This window comes from Odontesthes bonariensis, chromosome 12 (assembly GCF_027942865.1).
Source record: "Odontesthes bonariensis isolate fOdoBon6 chromosome 12, fOdoBon6.hap1, whole genome shotgun sequence".
NCBI lineage: Eukaryota > Metazoa > Chordata > Actinopteri > Atheriniformes > Atherinopsidae > Odontesthes > Odontesthes bonariensis.
Genome location: NC_134517.1, coordinates 26,758,628 through 26,782,862, shown reverse-complemented (window position 1 = coordinate 26,782,862; position 24,235 = coordinate 26,758,628). Strand labels below are relative to the sequence as shown.

Sequence of the window (24,235 nt, the reverse complement as noted above, 5' to 3'; positions counted from 1 at the left end):
TGAACATGCAAAATATATAGTAAAGATGTTACATGAAATGTGCTCGGTCATGAGCAGGCCGAGATGGCCCCAAGACCCAGGCCGCCAGCAGCCCTGAAGGAGCAGAGAGCCCACGCCTCCACCCAGTAGGCAGCAGGGGACGCCCCCACAGGAACCAGGGGCAATTAACTCACACCCATTATGAATATGACAGATATTTCCCCTCTCCGTTCACTCGGTATTTGTATTGTATTCTTTTTTTTTTTTGTGAATAACAGTATTGGTTAGTTCCAGCTTAGCTATTTATCTCAAAGTTTGTGCTATTTTATGCTTATCAACATAAAGGCTTCACTTCAGGCCTCATGAAATGCAGCAACACCGAGTAGTCTAATATCATTTGATACCTAAAGGCTATGCTGAAAAGATCTGCCAGAGGCTTTAAAGTTTAAAGGCCATGGCTAAAACTTAAAAAAAAGAAAAGAAAAGAAAGAAAAGAAAAAAAAAGACACTTAAAAATCACAACCATACATTACTTGTAAAGTAACTTTATTTCTTACTTGTCAGAATACCATTTTGGTACAACAAGCACCATCTCAACGTTTGTGCTTATCTTAATCTACACGTGTAATGGATCTTTTCTGGAAAATTCAAATCAGATGTAATCTCCTCTGGTCGCCTTCCAAACAAAGGGCAACAAGTGAAAGGATTTCAGCTTAAGAGGGCAAGTAAAAAGTCAAAACACCTACCCTAGGAAAACCATTTACATAATGAAAAATCAGCATTTGGAGAAGGCAGGGGCATGGTTACAAACCAGTAGGTGAATTCAAACACCAAGCTTGATTTTTCAACTACATTTAAGACTCCTTTAAAAAAGGGAAAAAAATAGTGACATATGGAGACGAGCAACACATTTCAATTGAGCACGAGAAACAAAAGAACAAAAACAAATGTTAAAAAGTAATCCATGTACAGTTATACACAAAATAAACATGAGAAATTACGGACAGATGTTTAAGATGCAAGTGCAAATGAGCAATGATGTACAACTTTTGCTCGAAAAAAGCCTCCTGCCATAATTGTACTACGCTGTCTCCCATTTTTAACGCTTTAGGACCACACAGCTGGAGACAAGTTGCAGTGATGAGGGGTCTTGACTTATAGTCCTGTGATCAGAGCCTTACGAGTAAGAACTCAGTTTCAGCAGAAGGATGTGCACAGCACAGGGAACACACAGTTTTCCAAAGTCTGATTACTTTTAATTGAACTTTAAACGGGTTGTAAATCTTTAAATATTCAGAAAGCTACAGCTGTCCACAGTCTGTGATGACCAGTTTCTTTGTGGGAGGGCCTGCCTTTGTGCCCAGCTCTCCCATCTGCTGCACCACATCCATGCCATCCCGAACCCAGCCAAAGGCCACGTGTTTGAAGTCCAGATGTTCAGCTTTCTTCAGGGTTATAAAGAACTGAGAGTTGTTGGTATCGCGTCCGCGATTAGCCATTGACAGGATCCCTGGGCCTGTATGGCGGATGTCAAAGTTTTCATCCTCAAAAGCACTGCCGTAGATGGACTTGCCGCCTGTGCCGTCACTCTTGGTGATGTCACCGGCCTGAAACACCGAAGGGGTACACATTAGTTATGTTAGAATTGCAAAGCATGCTAATGTGGAGAATCTACAGACACACTTTGGTTAAAGATGACTCTCCACTTTGTTTGTTTTTAATAGTTCCCTCACCTGACACATGAAATCTGGTATGACCCTGTGGAAGATGGAGTCCCGCAGCCCAAAGCCTTTCTCGCCGGTGCAGAGAGCTCTGAAGTTATCTGCAGTCTTGGGAACGATATGGGAGAAAAGCTCTATAGTAATGATGCCCAGGGGCTGGCCGTCAGCGGCTACTTTAAGGAACACCTGTGGGTTGGTCGCTCTGGAGTGCTCCTGAACTCTAGACATCTGCGGCGCCAAGAGATATGAAGCATTGTCGCCAGTTTGACCAATGCGGCTCTGACACTCACAAAAGATCTTCTTAAAGGATTCGGCTATCTCAGGGGTTTTGAACTTGGCCGCCAGCTGCTCCACTTCACCATCACCGTCTGCAAAAACAAAGGCAGAGAGGAGACCATCAGACAGAGGCAAGCCGAAAAACATCACTACATGTGTGTAAAGTGTTGAGCTGATGATAAACAGGTTATTTGGAAGTAAAACATAAAAGGCGACTGGATTTAAAATGCACGTTAGTGATACTGTAAGCTATGCTCTGCTGTCACCAGATGCTTTAACAGTCACAGAAGCTAACTAACATCAAACCAAAACTCAAACGCTGTGCAGTAACGCACTTCAAATGAGCACAGAATGTGTACCTGAGTAGTCTGTGGCCGTCCAGATGAGCGCATTAGCTGAGGCGTTCATGGGCTTAAGCTCCATCGCCTGTGAGATGGTGTGGTTGGCACAAACCCTGAACACCTGATCTCTTCTCATCAGGATTCGGTAGAAATGTTTGCTGGGGTGGAAGAGGATCTTTATATCACCGACGCCACGCTCTTTCCACTGGCCGAGATCCCGGTCCCATCGGTACAGCTTGGTGCGCTCCTTAAACAGGATCTCCTCATCTTCTTCTCCAGACTTTGTCTCCACCTGAGAGGTGCACATAATGCCCACAGATGAGGTGAGGTTCCTTGAATAATTCAACCACTGAGCATTTACAAAAGAAAAAAGAAAAGAAAGTAAGGTACCTCAGGGAGGGATACTATAGGCTCAAAGTGAATGTCCACATTGTTAGACGCCTCTTCTTCATCACTCCCATCCTTGTCACCATTGTTTTTAGGTTCAGAAGACACAGGAGACGCAAATACTGTGGCTCCAGCATTTGCCCATGAGAAATTGGAGTCTGAATAAAAAGAAGAGAAAATAAGAGTAAATTATGTTTGCTAAACATGTCAACACAATAGTCTAAACAGCTGATTCGGAAAAGATGACGTTAAAACCAACCATTCGCTCCAAATGCAAATGCCTGCGTGCTGCTGGCCAAATCAGCAAAAGAGAATCCTTCAGTGGAGCTGAAGAAAAAGTTGGAGGATTCTGTGGAAAGAGGAAACAAGTTATGAAGTCAATGCAGTTTTCTTCCCATTTCCATTTCAAAATAAGCTCTGACAGCAACATGAACACTGTATAAACGTGAAGCAAGAGCCGAGTAAAAAGGCACGACAAAGGCTGAAAACCAGGTTGCGCTAGCTATACAGCAACAGAATGGTTTTCTAAATGTAAACACACCATTTCTGAACGTTAAAGATCTCCTTTCTGCAGTTTTAGCCAGGCAAATTGTTCCATACCTTGGCCAGATGATGTGACAGTTGAATCTGCAGCATCAGCCTCTGCGTTGGACTCCTGCTCTGGGCTTCTCTTAGTTGACAGGTCTATAGGAGAGCCTCTGCAGGGAGTTTCACTCCGAGTCTCTGTTGGCTGCTCTGAGGTTGGCTCAGCTTGTATAGACGTCCTGACTGCAGCCTCTGAGCCGATCTCTGTGCTGCCCACAGCCTCTGAGCCGAACTCTGTGCTGCCCACAGCCTCTGAGCCGAACTCTGTGCTGCCCACAGCCTCTGAGCCGAACTCTGTGCTGCCCACAGCCTCTGAGCCGACCTCTGTGCTGCCCACAGCCTCCGAGCTGCCCACAGCCTCCGAGCTGCCCACAGCCTCCGAGCTGCCCACAGCCTCCGAGCTGCCCACAGCCTCCGAGCTGCCCACAGCCTCCGAGCTGCCCACAGCCTCCGAGCTGCCCACAGCCTCCGAGCTGCCCACAGCCTCTGTGCCGAACTCTGTGCTGCCCACAGCCTCCGAGCTGCCCACAGCCTCCGAGCTGCCCACAGCCTCCGAGCTGCCCACAGCCTCTGTGCCGACCTCTGTGCTGCTCACAGCCTCCGAGCTGCTCACAGCCTCTGAGCCGACCTCTGTGCTGCTCACAGCCTCTGAGCCGACCTCTGTGCTGCTCACAGCCTCTGAGCTGCTAGATGGACCTGGGTGTTCTGGGGCCTCTGCTGGACTGGCTGAGGTCTGCTCTGCTCTGTTAAACCGAGCAACCTGATACAAGATAAACAAACATTATTCTCTGACATTATGAAATACATTCTTGTCAAGAAACTGTTCTCCTATTCTAATTGTAATTGAGCACAACTTATTTGACACTGAACAAAAGGTGGCAAAAGAAAGTAATGGATGCAAACTTTACATTTTCAAGGTAGAAGTATGGCCTGTTGCCATCCGCTTGCATGATTTGAAATGATCTGTACAAACTCAGAAAGTGCCACGCACCAGGTCTTGTTGTGCTTTGAGGACTTCAGTCTCAAAGTCTTCAAGCTTGTCATGGTCTGGGTCGCTGTCTGTGGTGCTCAGGCCACAGAAGAACGTAGAAGGAAGCTGGAGGCTCTTTGCCTTCTCCTCCTCCTCCGGTGTTGGCTTCTTTTCCCACACAAACTGACAGTCTGGTTCTGAGAGCAGCAAACACGCGATTAATGTGACATCATGACTGGCATGAGAAGTGAGGATTACATATGGATGCAGTTCAATTACTTTTGGGTACTCAACTACAATGAAAATGGAATAGATAAGTTATTAGAGCTCTGAAAAGGTTTTCAAAATGAATCACACTAATAGTTCTTTGATAAATGTGTTCAATATCTTTGATTAAATATGTGATATGGTCCAACAGACTTACCGTCAGCACAAGCTGCAGCCTGTCGAGGATCAGGGTAGAGCTTTCCATTCAAGGCCTTCACTGCTGACTCATAGTCCTCATCTACAAGTTCAAACAAATTCAAAACAGGTTTCTAATAAATGAGTTTGTTTGCCAGTGAAATAGAAATAGAAATTCCGTTCACACCTCTCTCCTACAGACTTTGTTCGATGTCAACATGCATGAAATGAAATTTATTTTGTGTTTCGTGTGTAAAACATTTCTATTTTCATCAAAATATTTAGCTTTTCCGCCATATGTGTTGGTATTTTGGTGTAATAAAATAAATAATTGGTAAACTGATAAAACGTGACTGTAACTTGTGGAATATTGACTTGTGAAAATCCACGAAATGAAGCAAAACGGTCCAATTTAACGAGTCCTAGGTATAACCAGTAAGTCCAACCAACGAGACTGGTCTAGCCTCAGCGTTATATCCTCTGGTCTCACCATCGGTGTCGTCGCTGGTGTAGCCAGGTTCATTCTTATAGCAGAAGAAGGTGAGAGGCAGCTGAAGTTTCCTGGCCAAAGCTGCCTGCTCAGCAGTGGGCTCCCTGACGTACACAACCTCCACCTCAGAGTCCTCGTCCCACCCCGAGCTGCCTCCTCCTGCCTGAGGGGAGCCTATGATAGACAGACACAATAAAAGTAAACGATATTAAAGAAGCTTGAGAGGGACCTGCTCAAGAAGAAGAGAAAAATAAAGTTGATTTCTTGGCTTTATTACCATGAGTATCAAGAACACACACACACACACACACACACACACACACAAAAAAAAAATCTCATGCACGACTCACTGAATAGCATGCATGTGATTTATTACAGTGAGAGACGAGTTGCATTAGGGCTGCATTCGGTATGGCGTTTATTTTTTTGACAGACTAACCCACTAACCGCCGGACGCATTAAATCAGCATAGATACCTGAGCTTCACCTGTAATTAGCCTTTGCCGAGGTGCACATCACTGGCAGAAGTCTCACCAGGCAGGGAATTGCATATCATGCTGTTGCTACACATCCAGCACTAAAAATGGCACCTGTGACGTTTGCACAGTACATGCCTCTCTGACAGAAGGGCCTCTGCCCTCAGCTCACCTTTCAGAGGACAGTCTGCTTTCACGGACATGCCTCCTGCTGCCGTTTTAATATTTAGGTTTGATCCATGAACAAATGCCTGATCGTGAACTATTGGCAAATGTAACAATGTTCATTGACACAATTCCCCTATTGAAGCATCATTACTCTCTTAGAGTTGGCCTTTCACATTTATTCACTAAAAAACAAAAAACTAAGAAGGCCAGTTAATAATCTGATGACAGTCTGAACAAACTGACATTTGCCTTTCGGTTGGAATGGAAAATCTATGTTCCTTCAAAAATTCTCCCAACAATAGCCCTTTTTCCATCAACGACATGATTCGCTTTAATTTGATGCGCATCAAGAAGTTAGTGCGATACATGTGATGGAAAAACGGTTAAATCGCTAGAACGCCTGTTTTGTCGCATTAAATCAATTCGCTCGAAATAGGTGGTTCAGGGCTAAGTTGTATCGCTACAGAAGTGATGGAAAAGGTTAATGCGATTCAGACTAGCCACGCATGCGCAGATGGTATTGGTAAAGCGCGAGGATTCGAATGTTGTTGTTGAGCCGCTCAGCCGCCCCATTTCACCTATCCTGTCGGTATCAAAACAGCAGCAACAACTAGTAACAACAATGTCCGATAATAAAAGAAACAACTGGTCGAGAGCAGAGACTCTGCATTTTTTAAACACAATTCGGGAGGTCGACGTTGTTTCGGCCCTGGATGGGAAGAGGCAGAGAAACGCAGATGTCTTCAAAAAACTGTCCACCGTTTTGCACAAGAGAGGCGTTGAGAGGAATTGGGAGGCTGACAATAACAGCGCGAGCAATTAAATTCCTGCTACCGAGCATTCTAATTCGCTACAAATCGCCACTTTTGTAATGGAAAATCATCTGGTCGAGTCAGAATAATGCGCATCAGCACGTTCATGTGATGTCATTTTATTTCGCTAGAATCGTCCTGTTTGATGGAAAACCAACCGAACGCATCTTATATCGCAACAAAGTAATGCGATATAACTTTTAATTCGCTACAGAATCTGATGGAAAAAGGGCTAATGAAAACTGAACTTCAACACATTGGACATGCAACACATTAGCTTCACTGTTTTACCACTCCGTGCATCCAGGTTATGGTTTATATCTAGTATGAGTAGGGGCCAGCCAGGTGACAGCTGAGAAGTGTTAACACACACTGCAGTAATTAGAGTACCTGGGGGTTCAAATTGGATGGTGGATGTGCTGGTCCAAAAAGCCATTGGGTTATCTTTGAAAAGCCTAAAATCCAGCCCTAAAGGATGATGGGTTGTTGGGCGAAGAGAAACTAATTGTGAGGCTGATATATTCAGAAAAAAAAATCCCAAAGTTGTTCAAATTTGAAATATTATGACAGCGTGAACTGAATTCATAATAATTACAATAGGATATCAACTTCAGACTATTGTGGATTTATCTATTGATTGTTGGTACTTTATGTTTGAGCACATAAAGTGGCACCAGAGGGAGGAAATGGGGACCGATTTAAAAAATGTTTTTGCTGTGATAATAATAGTGCTGGATCAGTGAGAACTAAGATGATGGGACGATGAGATGCAAATGGAACAAATGGACAATAAAAAACAAACAACAAACTGCTGTAATACTCATTCCAAAATTAAAATAATTTACAACTTTAGAATTTTTTTTTTCATTTACCTGTGTTCATTTTGAATGCAGGTGAAGCAAGCGCTGCCTTGCCAGGACCTCCAGGATCTTTGGCTTTCACACCAGAGGGAGATGGCTGGCTTTTTGAGTGAGATTGAGGAGTTCCAAAAATTTTTTGAAGGGTATCGGTGCCAAAGACAAACTTGGGGGGGGACATAACAGTCTTTGTGGGATTGACTGGACTCTGAGGTCCAGCTGCACAGCTACTGTCTGGAGAAGGCTCTATACGCTCCTTAGTCGTCTCTTCCAGAACAGCAATTGCTGCCTTGCCACATACAGGGGCAGCGTTTGTAGATCCCGTTCTTCCACTGTCTTGTAGTCCAGCAGTTCTTAATGGCACCAGGGTCATGAGCTCATTTTTTTCTTGTGCGACATTGGCCTCGTCAAAGACCTGCTTAAATGTATTTGCAGTGTCTTGCAGCTTGAATCTAACAGCCAGCTGCTCAATATTACCCCCTCCTTCTTCAGCGAAGTCCATGGCACTCCAGACCCAGGCCTTCTCTGCACCCTTCATAGGTTCCAGCCTCATGACTGTCGTGATCCAGTGGTTGGCACAGATCTTTAGAACTTGGTCTCTCCTCATGATCAATCTCACACGCTTGGTGTCATAATTCTGCAAGATCTTGAGGTCTCCAATACCCCTCTCTTTCCACTGGCCCAATTCCTTGTCATAGCGATACAGTTTGGCTCTGTGGCTGAATACCACATGTTCATTTTCTTCTCCAGTAGAAATATCAACCAAATCAGGCAAGGGGACCACAGGCTCAAAGTACTGGCCATCCCGCTCTTCCTCTTGAGTTACGTCCTGCTCGTCATCGGTACCCACTGAGGCTCCGCTTTGGTTCAGCTTAGCAGGAGACTTGGAGGGACTGATGCCCGGTTGGAAGCTGAAGCTGAAACCACCAGTGGATTCCCCAAAGCGGAAAAGGTTCTTTCTCAGAGGGCTGCTAGCAAGGGGTGAGGCGTAGATGGAAGAGTCAGCAGTATCGTCTAAAGCTTCTTCTCTTAGGTCATAGTTATCCCACTCCAGGGTGGGGCCGGTGGCTTCAGCATGAGGCCTGCTTAGGCTTGAAACTTCTGAGGCTGTAATGTCCCCCTGGGTGTCATTGTCTTTGATCTTTGTTTTCTCATCTGTCAAAAATGATTTCAGGTCTTTCAAACCAGATTTCATTTCCTCAGCTTTCCGAATGAGGTGTGCCGTTCTGCCCGTGTCGACCAGCTTGTGGGGGGTTTGAAGGGGGATATCCAGGAGGAGTCTCTGGCACTCTTCAAACTTCGCCTTGAACTCCTCAGCAAGCTCCGTTGTTTTAAATTTGACAGCCAACTGTTCGAGTTTAGCATCCCCATCAGAGAAGTCGTTGGCCATCCACATCCAGGCTTTGTCTGAACCTGCCAGCGGCTTCAGGTTCATGGTGGTGTTGATCCAGTGGTTTGCGCATACCTTCAGAACTTGTTCTCTTCTCATCAGCACCCTTAGCCGACCATTAGAAGTGTTTTTCAGGAATTTGAGAATTCCCACACCACGTTCTTTCCACTGACTGATGCTGGTGTCAAATCTGAACAGTTTCACACGCTGAGAATACAGAACCAGTTCATCCTCCTCACCCGTTACCAAATCTACTTTGTCAGGCATCTGGACAACTGGTTCAAACTGGATATCATCATTTTCCTCCGTCTTATACATGCCATCATCTTCCTGCTCATGTGAAGCTTCAGTCTTAGTGGGGGTTGACTGTAATGATGGGAACACATGCTCTCCAGCCCCAGAGAAACCTTTGAAATTGGGATCTTTCTGGCCAAATTGGAAGTCCTCTCCAGTGGATTTAGCCAAGTCTGCAAAACTGAACGCATCTTTTTTCCCAGAAATTAATGGATTTTCATTTTCTTCTGATAGGCCCACTAAGGGTATAGACACATTTTCTTTCTCCTTGTGTTTGTCGGCTATGCTTTTAAGAAAACTGCAGGCTGACCCTGATGGTGTTTGATTATCAGATGAGGCCGAATCCTTTGCAGGGTCCTGAACACCAAACTTAAAGCCACCAGCTGGAATGGGCATTGAGAAAGAGAAACCTGAAGAACCAGTTGTAGTGGGTGCAGACTGAGGAGCTTCAAACTTGAAGGAAGCAGCTGCACTTTTATCTTTGTTTTGACCAAACTGAAAAGTGCTGCCACTTACAAAAGGTATTGAAAATCCAGTTGCTGCAGGTTGGCTTGATGAACCCTTGTTTCCAAAAGTAAAACTGAAAGTGGAGGCTGACGAAGCAGCACTGCCTGTGCTTTTGGCATTAGGATTTGGGGTCTGACAGGCAGCGCATTTACTGGCAGTGGCTTTATTTCTCACCAAACAAGTATCACAATCCCATTCTCCTTCCTTCTTGGAAAACATGGCAGCTAAAGAGGGATTGTCATTTGGGGCAAGGCAGGAAATGCATTTGGCTGCTGATGCTTCATTTCTGACCAGGCAGACGTTACAGTCCCACTGCCCATCTTTCTCAGCAAAGTTAGCCCCAAATCCTGACACTGCTGGCAGACTTGATGCTACTGGAGCTCCATCTGTTGATTTTGCAGCAGGGTTTGGGCTGTTACAGGCAACACATTTATCAGAAGAAGCGTCATTTCTCACTTCACATACATCACAGTCCCACTGTCCGGGCTTCTTGCTAAACTTTGCAGCAAACCCAGAGTCAACAACAGTTATGGAGGGCTGTATTGCTGGTGCCTCTGCAGTTGATGCCACTTGCGCGGTGACAGTTGTTTTAACTGCAGTTTTAAGAGTTTTACAAGAAACACAACTGTCTGCAGAGGCCTCGTTCTTTGTAGAACACTTTTGGCAGTCCCACTGCCCTGGCTTTTTGGGCGACTGTGAAACAAGGCCAAAACTGAATGCATTGGTTGTTGTTGTGTCTGCAGGCTTTGAGAAGCTGGTGCCAAATGTAAATGAGGGGGGTACAGCGGCTCCAAAAGCACCAAAACCAGTAAATGTAGAGCCAGAACTACTTGGTTTTGATGAATCTGTACCAAACTTGAAACTAAATGGACTGGCTTTGGTTTCAGCAGCAGCCAGAGCATCCGGCTTTGATGAAGCTTGGGGATTAGCATGTTGGCATGCCACACATCGTATATCTGTGGGTTTATTTCTTACACAGCACACAGTGCACTCCCATTCCCCTTCTTTCAGACCAAACTGGGCTGCCAGTGATGGAGAATCTTTTGAGCTTTCCCCTTTCCTCTCTTGTTGAGTGTGCTTTTCTGGGGATTTGACCAAGATCTTTTGGGCTTCCTCAAACTTGAGTTTAAAAAGAGATGCCTCATCTGCCGTTTTGAAGCGGATGGCCAGTTGCTCAGGCTTTGGCTCTTCGTCTGCATAGTCAATGGCATTCCACACCCAAGATTTGTCAGAGCCAGCATTTGCTTTCAGGAGCATATCAGCATTAATGTAATGGTTTGCACAGATCTTAAGGACTTGTTCCCTTCTCATCAAGAGCCGGACCTTCCCTTTAGTGTTGTGTTTTAGAATTTTAACGTTACCAATGCCCCGTTCTTTCCATTCTTTTGTCTCAGTGTCAAATCTGAACAACCTCGCCCTGTTGCAGAACATTTCCTCCTCCTCTTCCTCACCCGTTTTCACATCTACCTTATCAGGAAGAGGTACAATCGGTTCAAAGTGGGGGCCATCTTCATCCTCCTCAGCGTGTGCGCTGTCATTGTCGCTCTCCACTGCTCTTTCCTGCTCTGATGCAGACATGCCAACATCAAACACTGGATTGCCAACTTCACCAAATTTAAATGGCTGCTCCACCTTCCCAAAAAGACCTCCACTGGCTGTGTTCTGTGCAGAATCAACAAATGAGAAGCTTGTAATATTCTTATTGCCAAATGTGAAGATGCTTGATTGGCTGGGGGGCTGTTCCTGGGCTGGAGGCTTTTCTGGAGCCCCATCCATTTTTGTGGGAATATCTGATGTGAGTAGACCAAGCAAGCTTTCATTGTGTTTGGCTTGGGAACCTGAGAAAGTGAAATCTCCATCATTTGATTTAAAGTTGGAATTGAATTTAAAAGCGGTTGAAGGTGTAGAATGAGCAACTGTCCCTGCGCCAAAACTAGGCACTCTGGGGACTTCAGCAGGAGCCTGCTGGCTGAAGGAGAGCTTCCCAAAGTCCACAGGCTTCCCTTCAACGATCTTTGGTGGTTGAACAGGGACAACAGTCGGCTTAGTGAAGTAGCCGGGTTCAGGCAGGGGAGGGTTAGTAGTCTGTTGGGTCATATTCTGACCATAATATTCTTCACTATATGGGGAAAGAAGACTTGTGGCTGGTGACTCAAATCGAAGAGGGGCACCAAAACCCTGCTCCTGTGGAGGGTAGATGCAGGCCGGGGCTGTCTGCAATGGAGGTGTGTGAGTAGGCTGTTGGTAGGCATACATGTGCTGCTGAGGAGGCATACGGTTCACACCATACATTGGGCCCTGTGTGAACAAAGCAAAGAAACAGCAAAAAATTATTTAAAAAAATTAAAAGAATCAGTTAACATAGTCTGCACAAGTCTATTACTAGTAACCAATGTTAAATAAGAGTAAGTACCTTGGTTGGGGTTACATTTGCTGCTGTGCGCAAGAGATACTGAGAGTTATAACCTGGAGACTGGTTGTAGTAAAGAGGAGGGCCCGTGGTGGAAACTTAAGCGAGAGGAAAAAAAACATTCTATTCAACAAACCGATGGGATAAATGCATTTTTACCATGTTTGAGATCCATGAAGCACACTGACCTGTGAGGGGGGCTCCATGGTAGGACTGAACTGGGGTAAAGGGTTCCTGCAGGCCCTCTGCCCTCAAGCTGTCTCCATAAATCTTATGATGAGGGGAGCCTGCGTTTGCCGATGCGTTGTGTTTTAGATCATGGACCTCATTCTGCCAAACAGAGTTTCAATGAGTAAAATAAAAAAAAACATTAACCGTCAATAGAAATTAGCAGTCATGTTTAACAGTGAACTGCTGGTAAAATGAGCATCAAGTTTAATTATTAGAATTTTCTTAATGATTTTTCTTGGAAGTGCTTGAAGTCCAATTCTGACCTTGAGGGCTTCAACTTGCTGACAGAGCATCTGAAGAAGACTTTTTTGATCCTCTACCCAATGAGGTGGTGTCTTTGGAGAAATCTAAATATCAGAGTGGAATTGATCACACAAAATCATTGATTTGCATGGTTAACCTGAATCTGTGATGAAAACGGTGTAAAGAGACAAACAAATCATGATCAGGTTTTTTAAATAATGACCAACAATTTCCACTTACCAATCTCTTGGAAGGAGAGATGATGCTTTTGTTAGGGGAGGGGGTAGAAAACTTAATATGGGATATGGTTGCACTGCTTTCTGTCAGATGAGCAGGGCTCGAGTGAATTGGTCTTTTTTGATGCGCCAACTCCTTCTCATCTTCTTCATCCATGTCCTCCCCAGTCTCCCCAAGCTGCTGGTTTACATCATTCAGGAGATCCAAAACTTCCTCCATGGACACCGGCAGCTAGGACACAAAAAGCAGACGGTGGATACACAGCTGCGAAGCTCAAACCGAAAAAGTAAAAGCACAAGTTTAAACTAACCAGCAATCAACCATCAATTCTGAAAATTGTTGGCACTTAGATGGTTAAAAATTGGGACCAACCTTATCAATATCATCTGCGTTGGCGTTGTAGATCTTTGACAGATAAGTTCTGAACTTCCTCAGAGAGGTGATACACCTGTCTTGGGTCTCCTCAACCCCATTGCTGGCCTCCTCTGACAGCCGCTGATAGATCTGTCAAAGAATTACCGTATATAATTAAAGAGACACACAGAAAAAGTTAAAACATTAATATTCAGTGAAATTCAAACAACATTTCTGTCAACTCTGTAAGACAATCAATGAAAGAAGACCCGTAACTTGCATAGCAAAGAGCTAGACTGTGTGCAACAAACACAGCTATCGTTAGGCCAGAGCAGAAGCTCTTTGCATAATTTGGATAATGACAACCTTTAACTTTCACCAGTGTTTCCCATACATTGAGGAAACTATGGCGGCCCGCCATAGTTTCCTTTTGGCCGCCATAGTTTCCGAAACCCAATCGTTTAAAACACAGCGAATTTTTAATTTTTTTTAATTTTTTTAGATTATTTTTAAAACACAGCGATTTCCTCGAAAACCAACCAATATGACTATACAACAGGTGAATTAGTAATTAAACATGTCCTAAAGTGTGCAATGTCAGAGTTTTGAAGTTTAGTGGCAAAAAAGGTTTATGTGTTATTAGTCGCTGTCGGGGCGATTGACACGCACGTTATAGACCAGTGGGTGCGCGCGCATAAAGGTCAGCTGTAATCATCGTGATTTCGTTGACAAACGTATTTTTTTGACCTACTTATATTATGAGAAATAATGTGAAATTTGAGCAATAACGAGTACACTAGTATGTTGTCCGTAGTTTCTGTTTAAAATAAGGTGTTTCATCCGTCCCGCATGTGTGTTTCAACCGTCCCGACTAGGCGGAGTGGGGTGAAGTTGGTTTTATATTCGACATTCGCCTATTTTCCAGCTTTGTAATTGTAATGGCGTCACGAAAACCGCACCAATTAGCCTCAGGGTGGTATTGATATTTACAGAAAACTAAGACTAACATACCACAGGCTTTATCAACTCACCAAAGTAAGCAAGTCTGGCGAAAGATCAGAGTAACCGCGCCGAATATACTTCTAAGTGAACTACGGCAGCCGGAGCGCTTAGGGACCGTCGCAAAAGTGCAACGCCTTTTTTTGTTCTCACTGGATATTCAACCAATGAACACCAAACCACTTCTGATGGGTTTGTGAACTCACTATAAAGCTTTCACAGCCTTTTAGTTTCCAGAAAAATCATTTTAGGTAGAACATTTACTCAGTGTGCATAGTTAATTCCATTTTAGACTTTTATTTTGTAATAGCTCTCTTGTTTTTAAAGATATCAAAACCAAACCACTTCTGATGTGTTCCTGAACTCATTGTGTACTTCCCACACCCTTTATTATCAAGGAAAACATTTTCAAGTTTCTCAAAAAGGCATAAGTCCTCACTGTATATGATCCATTCATATTTTTCATGAAGTTTAGTTTTAACCTGTAAATATTTTCTATTACAATTGTTATCATTGGGTTTTAATGACAAGATGAGGTTTCCTTATAAGCCCACAAGGGTTTCTGACATCTCCAGCACACATTCCTTTTTTTTTTAAATTTGTGTTTTATTGTGTATTGTTCTTTATATTTGAATGAATGTGTGCAAATCAATCAAATAACATAAAATCTGCAGTCGCACAAATTTACGCCGCATGAATTTACCCCCCCCCCATAGTTTCCAAAAATTCTGTGGGAAACACTGTTCACCTACTTTTTTCTAAAAGTAATTCATGAAAAAAAGTCTGACCAATCCAAAATAAGTAGTAGGTCTGTCTTCTGAGTCAAAACATGAAGCCAAACCTGCCCAATAAAATGCTGGTCTCTACAAAACAGCTCCAAACAACATCAGGCAGCCATTTCCATTTTCAAAGTTTGACGGGGATCTCCCAGTTAGAATTTACCTGCGCTAAATGCCAGATGGATAACAAGTTATTGGTGCTTTCTAGGGTTGCAATTGCCTCCTCTGTTCGGCCTTCAATGTCCAGGAGAACAGCATATGCTATTCTGGCTTCCTCTTCAAAACGTTTCACAGAAGAAATCTGGAAAGGAACACAATCGCACATACTTTTTGTAAGATAACATAATATGACTTGGAGCCAAGACGGCACTTGAGGCTTCACTTTTTTTCCCATCCAAAAATATCATTTCAAAATGAAAAATGAGAATGGCATTAACCTGGATATCTTTGGAAGAAAAGTGTATGAAGAGTGGCTCGAGGGGCTCTGGAATGCTGCGCCTGTTTTTGATTTTCTCCAACACGGGAAGGACAACTCTCCAGTAGTGGACACTGCGACCGATGTACTCCTTCTGGTCGTAGTACGAATTCACTCCATCACTCTGTGTTATCAAACATGCCGACACATGGAAATGTGAGAGAGGAGAGTCTGTTGAAGGCAGCGGTGATATACAGTACTTGTTTGACACAAGCCATTGCTTCAGTTACAAATCCTATCATAAATAGCAAAGACACATGGCCAAGGAAGCAGCACATGTGGCTGTTTGAACACAACACTTACAAATAATCCTGTTAAGCAGCTGCTGATTGAGCAACGGACAGGAGCAGCTGTGAAGGCCTGAGTATCTGGCAAGCTTTGCTACAAGCTTGTCAGAGTGAAAACGCCTGTCAGCTGCATAAAAGATGTTGACTATAGCCGAGGAAGTTATGTCTCTAAAGGAACATAACATAAAGAAACGCCTATATCGGTTTCAGAAATGGTGAACCTTTATTTGCTCCTTCTGGGAAATGACTAAGCTCAACCAAAGAGTGTATGCAGCAGTGTGTGTCAATATACATACCGTCTGGCTGAGGCACTGAGCCCAGTGGATGGCCAGAGCAGGCTGAAGCCCATGTTTCTCTCCAGCCCTCAAAGTATTCATCCCATGTTGCACAATCATTCGCAGTTTGGCTGATGTGCCAGGGCTGCAAGAGGATGCACATAAAAAACAATCACTACATTATAACAAAGAATATTTAGAATCTACATTCATTACAGTAGAAAATAACACAAGCTCTATTTCTGGCATTTCAAGTCACTTCATGAAATGATTTAAGGATCACAGTACAGGTGGGTGACATTAAACTGCTTTTTAAAAATGTAAGGTTTGTACCAAACTTATCTAGATTTATTTCTGACATTGTCACAAAGAAGTTAAATGCAGGTTTATTCTGGTGGCTACAATTCTGAAGACGGCAAACACACTCAGCCGCTTTCTAAGACTGTATAGAGAAATAAAAGAGCCGAGGAGGGCTTCTGACTAGAGATCTAGGAAAAGAAGGGTTGAAAACCATCATTTTGTATTTCTACAATACATTTTTTTCGCCGTCTTATAACTTTTGACAGATGAACAAACTGTCCGTTTCGATTTGCATATAGTCGCATTCTGTAATTCTGACACTTACACTGCTCGTTTATGAATGAGGTTATAGATGGCATCCCACCACTCCCTCTGTCTGTCGGTGGTCAAGAGGCGGAGCAGAGGAAGAGGGAGGCAGCGAGGCTCAAAGAGCTGCTGCTGCTGGCTCATGCCACTGCTGATCTTTGCCTTCTCCTGAAGCTGACAATGGCTACAGAACACCACACCGTATAAAAACACCTGGATGGACAAATATATCAGTATTATTCAAGTAACAACACCAGAAAATAAATAACCCACATCCGTCGGCCACTAAAGTGGAACAATCAAACCAGCTCCCATGATGTGAGCTTACCTCAAGGTCCAACAGGCAGATCGACTCAGGTGCGTTTGTGTCTAGCTTGGAGGTCTCCAGTGTAAGCCTCGGAAAGAGCTGCTGCAGCCAGTCCCGCATGGGTGGTCTTTGGCCGAGAAGAGCCCACTGCAGCCCCAACCAGCTTAGATGCTGCAACTCGCCATGGTGCAACAGGATGGAGCCTACAGCCATACAGCATGGTTATTACTATTGGTCATTACTTCTGGTTCAGGCAGATTAGGATTAAAATGAGTTTTGTACCAGTGTCCCATTTGGCCAGCTGAGAGAGCTCTGGAGCCATAGAGTTAATGCAACGAACGTCATCATTAGCAATAAAGGAGGATCCAGTTGAGGCCTGTGGACCCCAGAGGAGTTCAAACAGGGAGTCCTGACCACTGCGGTTCCCAAATGCCTCTACCACCTACACCCAGAAAAAATTTAATTATTATAACCGTTTCTACAAATAAAACCAAGATATGAGCTTATCGGTGAAATTTATCAGAGTAGATATGATGCAGGAATGATTAGCATAAAGACAATTAACAATGTTTGCAACTATAAAATAAAACTGCAAAAGAACTGAGTTAATACACTCCACTCCAGTAACATGGGGCACAATACATTTTAGATTGAAATGGCCATAAACTTTGACGAAACTGATTTAGAGCACAAGAACTGACCTCTCTGATTAAAGCAGATGAATCGGTGCTCAGATTGAACAACATATGTCCAGCCTGACTCTGTCGGTCATTGGCCAGCAGCTCCAAAAGCTGTGGAGCCAACTGGTCCCTTTTGGTCCCTTTTGCCTTTGGTCTGGGGACCTGAGGGAAGGACAAATAAAACCCAAAGCTATTTTTGTTGGCCAAAATAAAATCTGTAAGAGGAACTAACTGAACAGACAAAACACAATGAATGAGTGAAGACAGCATGACTTGTCTTAACATCAAAAAGCCAAAGTATTGTTTAATCCTGAGTTACCTAAAGCAATGCATAAAATGGAAAACTTGCCTCATTTTACAAAGAAATAAAATAAATCTTTTAGATACTCAGTTCCAATATACATACACACATTTAAAACATGCAAACAATGACAAAAATAATAGACTTCATAACATTTTTCTTAGTTTTACAATCTGGATATCTGGCCAGTTTTAGCTAAGGTGGGAGTACCTGGTATGCCAGCAGTAAACACAGTGTGGCCAGGTCAATGACGGCCCTCCAGGTTTGCTGCCGCTCCTGAGCTAGTTTCATCAGCAGTGTGGCAGTATGCAGGTAGAGGTGACCCCTCATCTCCACAAAAACCTCAAAAAGATCGTCTGTCTGGAGGCCGGCAACGCTTCTCAGCGCCTGCATAGCTTCGTCAAAACTGCACGCGCAGACACAGTTTGAAAGAAACAAACAAACAAAAAAGATAACATTTGAATGTGGTCTTAATAGTTCAAAGCACAGATCAGATTGTTTCACTTTCTTTGAACAAGGTGTAAACCAAAGGTGTGTCCCGACATTAAAATCATAGGAGCTGTAAGTGACTGACTTGACTAAAAATAAATCTGACACCAACTAAAGGGGAGCATTAATGTTATGAAAATAAATAAGTCCCAGGCAGTCAAAAAGTAGAAAAGGAAGAAGGTATAAATAAAAAGCCTTTAATGACTTTGGCTAATCATGATAAAATGCCAACATGTTTCAACCACCACCGTGGTCTTCATCAGGGCAAAGCAGAAGTCACAGACTGAACAACGGTAAAGACAATTAAACCCCACACCTGGATCAGGTGTATAATTAGTGTGCCACCAATAACAATTGGAAGAGTAAGGCGCACCTGTCATAGATGAGGGAGGGAGGGAGGGAGGGGGAGGGGGGGGCATAGATCACAATACAATAATAGTTGTATAAGTACCAGCATGACAAAAACAATAAACTCTTAAGATATACAAAATAGCAAATGGGCAGATAACATCAGAAAAACCTACAGACAAAATATCATAAAAAACATTTAAACTCGATATCTTCATTAAGGCCTGGATACCTAAGCGCATCTAACTGGTGGATCCAAAACGTCTCACGTTGGTTGAGCCTGCGGATCCGGTCGCCGCCTCTATCTAAGGGCCTAATGTGCTCCAAAGCCTCAATTTTTAACAAGGAGTCGTTCTTATTGTGCGCTTGAAGGAAATGTTGGGCCATCTGGTAGTCAGCATTAACAGTGCGTATCGCATATTTATGCTCAGCAAGTCGATCACGTAGGCGTCTTTTGGTGCGTCCTACATAGAACACACCTGGGCACGGACAGGACAGACGATAAATAACAAACGTGGTGTTACAATTTATAAAATCTTTTATTCTATATTCCTTATTGGTTTTAAAATCAGTAAATGCTTTTGAAGGAATAAGATGAGCACAATGAGGGCAATTATAACAACGGTAGACTCCCAACGGTCTCTTGAGCCAACTCTCCTTTTTAACAGGAGGAAGATGGGTGTGTACGAGTCTGTCGCGCAGTGTCGGAGCTCTTTTGTAAGAGACTAACGGGGGTTCAGGAAAGATCTGTTGCAGATCAGGGTCCGAGTTAATAATGGCCCAATTATTCCTGATGATCCGTGTACACACCCATCTTCCTCCTGTTAAAAAGGAGAGTTGGCTCAAGAGACCGTTGGGAGTCTACCGTTGTTATAATTGCCCTCATTGTGCTCATCTTATTCCTTCAAAAGCATTTACTGATTTTAAAACCAATAAGGAATATAGAATAAAAGATTTTATAAATTGTAACACCACGTTTGTTATTTATCGTCTGTCCTGTCCGTGCCCAGGTGTGTTCTATGTAGGACGCACCAAAAGACGCCTACGTGATCGACTTGCTGAGCATAAATATGCGATACGCACTGTTAATGCTGACTACCAGATGGCCCAACATTTCCTTCAAGCGCACAATAAGAACGACTCCTTGTTAAAAATTGAGGCTTTGGAGCACATTAGGCCCTTAGATAGAGGCGGCGACCGGATCCGCAGGCTCAACCAACGTGAGACGTTTTGGATCCACCAGTTAGATGCGCTTAGGTATCCAGGCCTTAATGAAGATATCGAGTTTAAATGTTTTTTATGATATTTTGTCTGTAGGTTTTTCTGATGTTATCTGCCCATTTGCTATTTTGTATATCTTAAGAGTTTATTGTTTTTGTCATGCTGGTACTTATACAACTATTATTGTATTGTGATCTATGCCCCCCCCTCCCCCTCCCTCCCTCCCTCCCTCATCTATGACAGGTGCGCCTTACTCTTCCAATTGTTATTGGTGGCACACTAATTATACACCTGATCCAGGTGTGGGGTTTAATTGTCTTTACCGTTGTTCAGTCTGTGACTTCTGCTTTGCCCTGATGAAGACCACGGTGGTGGTTGAAACATGTTGGCATTTTATCATGATTAGCCAAAGTCATTAAAGGCTTTTTATTTATACCTTCTTCCTTTTCTACTTTTTGAGTGCCTGGGACTTATTTATTTTCATATCGTGGATTTCCCTACCCCAAGAGCACCACTTTGGACTGTTCGTGATACACCTGAGCGCCGGGTTGATTTCTCTCTTTTTGGGAGCATTAATGTTTCAGGATTTGTTGACAATCATTCAGTATCTCCTGTATATTATACAATTTTTCATAAAACTTTGAGAACAAAGACATTATCGTTGCTAGTTACAAGGATGTTGTTTATTATGCTATAAAAACAACCCACAAACAAATATATAATAAAGTGGAGCAGAGTACATTTCATTTCACGTATGCAGCTTTTTCTAATGAATATAACCAACAGCATTAGACCTGACCTACCCTCTAAGTGCATCCAGGCTTGACTGCACACTGCTCTCAGACAATGTGAGTCTCAGCAGGCTGCAGTGTGCCAGCAGCACTTCTCTCTGAAGTCGTCGACACATCTTCTCATTACTTGAGACGCTGGGCTGAGCCAGATACTCCTGAGACAAAGATCACATATTCTTAAGAACTTTTCTTTAATTAAACAGACTATATTTTAGAATGATAACTTTGTTTAACAAAACAGCACGGTGGTGCACTGTGCTTCCCCAATAGACGAAGAGTTTGTCCTGACCTGTAGCGTGCGTACCACCAGGGTGTACCAGTCCAGACTGTGGCGCATCAGGCCCCTTTTCTCAGCAGCGAGGCAATGCTTAACAGCCTCCTCCAGCCGGCCATCCTGACAGAACAGCTGAACTAACTTCACATTCACATGGGCGTCAGCTGGCCTCGCAGCGAGCTCAGCCTGGAGGAGATCGAACAACTGGTTCCAGCCCTGCTGGCCCTGACGACTCAACAGACGCTCCTGTATGGAAAGGAACAAATGCATCACAAGTCAGCCACTTTTAATTTGTGTACATGTCCATGTTCTTTTAAGTTCACGTTCGAGCAGGACTCAATTTCAATTCATTTTATTTATATAGCGCCAAATACAACAAATGTCATCTCAAGGCACTTAGATTCAATAGATTGACAGTAAAAAAAAGGGAGGTTTAACAAGATTTTCACCTTTAGGTTGAAGACAGCTGGGCTCGCAGGCAAGAGCTTTGCAGCCTTCTCCACCCAGAACTCTGCTCTGCTGTCAGATTCATTCTTACTGACGAGCAACTCCGCCACCTTCAGAACCAGGTCCTTCTGTGCTGGGTTCAAGTCCACCGAGCGCTACATGAAGACATGGGTGAAGAGTATGTTATGACATAGCAACGCACGTCTAAATGTGATCTTTATGAATTCACAACAGTTAAGTTGAAAGTTCCCGAGCCATTTGAGAGTTAAGAGTTTGTTGATTTCACATGCAAGAGACAACCAATTACAAAAAATCTAACACAAGTTTCCTCTTTCCGGATTTCAGTCTAGATTTAATGTTGTGCCAATAAGGATTACAATCGAGTGCTCCATCAGGATTTACAGGGCTGATCACCCAAAGCCGACTCATACAATACCAATCGCAAGCCTTATTTTCAGGCTTTAGATGAATTCAGATCAAATGAAATGGTGCTTAACAACCGTCTGTTGCCAGGAAAAACTCCAATCATTTTCCATTCACCTTGATAGATCACTTAATGTGTCATTTTCATTGTTTAAAACTGTTCCCTTTTTTTTATTGTTACGACTTGTTTCTTTTTTTGTTAATATTATGCAAATGGCATTGTGCAGGTGCCAAGCTCCGATTGGCTAACACTTCGAGAGCCTGTAGAGGATTGGTTGCCAGGGAGTGGATTTCTGAATAAAGACCTGGGATGATGACAGCATGGGGACTCCTCTCCCTTCCCTCCCAATATTATTTTCTTTTCTCCTGTTTTATTAGTCTAGGGAGGTAAGTGGTTGTGTTTTGTTTTGAAGTTGCTTTGTTTAGGTCAGCTTCCCTCTGGAAAATAGTTATGTTTGTTTGTTGTTTTGGCCTTGGCCCATCCTGAAGCCTATTAGTCCCATCTCCAAGTGGCCATTATATTTCTTATCTGAATTATAAATAAACTTTCATGTTAAATTCTAAATAATGTCTCCGTGGCTGCTTGAGGGATGAGGAAAATGGGTCACATTTAAGTTGTGCCTTGGCTACCCCTAGACAGGTCATAACAATATACTGGTCAGAACAGACGGCAGGAAAAACATCTAAATTCTTACAGCTTACATAGGAAAATGGTCCAAATGAACAAATCGAGGACAAAACATGTAGTTTGCACAAAGTTTCCAATTGCAATAAAATGACTGAGGTGAAAAAAAAACGCGATCCATCACGCAGAATGCAGGACTTTAGCAGATTTAGATTTACACAAGTTTTCCTCTATTTGAAACAACTTGATGAATGCTTTGTTTACAGAAAGCACAATGTATTCGTGCCTGTGAGGGAAAACCGAATAATCTTTTGCCATATGACATGACCCTTCTACCTTGTAACATCCAACTGCCTTGTTGATGTCCCCCTCTCTCTCGTAGAGCTGTCCAAGGAATTTGTGGGCTTTAGGATCCCTCTCCTGCACTTTGAGATACTCCGACACATGCCTAGGAAGAGCATGAAACATACACGCTTACAGTCGCTATAATGTTGGGTGGACATAGAAAGTGTTTTAAAGAGTGAAGAGGATCGTAAGCTTACCTTTTTGCAAGTTCATATTCTTTAACTTCAAAGTACAATTTAGCAAATAAAAATCCTTTGACTGGCTTCTGTGGAAAGAAAACATAGCACTTGGTGTTATCCCAAATAAAGCTGTCCTCAGGTGTTAACAAACAAGACTGCAGGTTTGAAGCACTTTCAGATTTACAGCTGACATTTTTATTCCACCAGACTGCAATTAGTGCTACAGACCTATGTGCCGACAGGAACATACGACTTAAACATTTAGTTTTTACATGTCTGGCCTCACTGATGAGATGATAGTGAGGGACTTGAAGCACAATCTTTTACATAAATTTACATTTTAGGCAAATGGGCAAAATCGCCTCTCAGCACACTCAAGAATAATAATTAAAAAAACAAAACAACAAAAAAACAGCGTACTTTGAGGTTCTGTGTATTTCAGTGTGACTAAATATCTCCATTTAACAAATAAACAAAATACCATTCACGTCACTCGTTTCGATAAAAGGGCCAAAATAACACTATCAACTTAATAATCTACCAGATCGGCTCTGTTTATGAGCTCTTAAACAGCAATAAACGTCCCACTAAGTTTAAAGTGCGGCCACTAACATGAGATACTCGTTTCGTTATTAAAGAGAGTCACATTTTTTTCCGCGTCCGTGAAACTAAAACAAGCAACAAAAGTTGTTTAAGGACAAAGCTATGAGTATCGTAGCTAACTAGCAGGCGCTGCTTTAACAAACCGCGCATTTCCGAGCATGAAGCGAAAGACGAGCCCAGGCGTCATGAAGCCGGTTAGCTAACGTCCACCGGTTAGCTACCGTCCCCAGGTTAGCTACCGTCCCCCAGGTTACACGGAAGCTAGTTAGACACGGTCTAAATCCCAACTGGAGCCGCTGCTTACTTCACAGGTTTTCAAGCTTAGTAGGTTTGTCGTTTAGATGTCACCAACTGGTCTGACATAATGGCAGCAGCACGCTCACGTTAGCCGCGGACTCAACTTACCTCTTTGAGTGAAGGAGAAGAACTCTGTACCGAGGAAACGTAGCGGTCCACTTCAGCCTTACTCCGCCGCATGACTTCAGATGTCCAATACTTCTACAAAGTCTCACTGAGGTGCATACAATACCATGAGCTCACGAAAAAATGGCAAAACACGCTGACATTGATATCAGTTCATCCGTTCCCTTCGTCACGTTAACTCCCCATGATGATAATGCGCAGTCTCGTTACCGTCAAATGGCAGGGGGT

The 24,235-nt window shown here is 43.3% G+C and overlaps 1 protein-coding gene across 1 annotated transcript; it reads right to left on the bottom strand.

Moving 5' to 3' along the window:
• Nucleotides 1-508: 508 nt before the first annotated feature.
• On the bottom strand, nt 509-24,215 carry ranbp2 (RAN binding protein 2). Its single transcript, XM_075479911.1, has 32 exons — nt 23,990-24,215; nt 23,000-23,067; nt 22,794-22,905; nt 21,412-21,564; nt 20,978-21,208; nt 20,701-20,843; nt 18,050-18,245; nt 17,560-17,700; nt 17,141-17,300; nt 16,880-17,061; nt 16,571-16,764; nt 15,967-16,090; nt 15,346-15,507; nt 15,072-15,209; nt 13,149-13,280; nt 12,780-13,007; nt 12,560-12,643; nt 12,254-12,395; nt 12,069-12,163; nt 7,480-11,953; nt 6,998-7,075; nt 5,152-5,325; nt 4,684-4,764; nt 4,281-4,456; nt 3,986-4,049; nt 3,787-3,859; nt 3,305-3,468; nt 2,964-3,053; nt 2,708-2,862; nt 2,336-2,609; nt 1,713-2,068; nt 509-1,586 (listed from the first exon to the last, which is right to left on the bottom strand). Exons 1-32 carry the CDS (start codon nt 24,059-24,061, stop codon nt 1,281-1,283), a joined length of 9,222 nt encoding a protein of 3,073 aa, XP_075336026.1. The 5' UTR covers nt 24,062-24,215; the 3' UTR covers nt 509-1,280.
• Nucleotides 24,216-24,235: the final 20 nt, after the last annotated feature.

What these genes read in the sequence shown, in the direction of transcription:
- ranbp2 (XM_075479911.1), bottom strand. Translation starts at nt 24,061, where the DNA reads ATGCGGCGGAGTAAGGCTGAAGTGGACCGCTACGTTTCCTCGGTACAG. An exon ending in GCTGGCCAAATGGGACACTG is followed by an intron (nt 17,062 to 17,140) that starts GTACAAAACTCA and finishes GTATGGCTGTAG; the next exon opens with GCTCCATCCTGTTGCACCAT. An exon ending in GGCTGCAGCTTGTGCTGACG is followed by an intron (nt 4,457 to 4,683) that starts GTAAGTCTGTTG and finishes TGCTGCTCTCAG; the next exon opens with AACCAGACTGTCAGTTTGTG.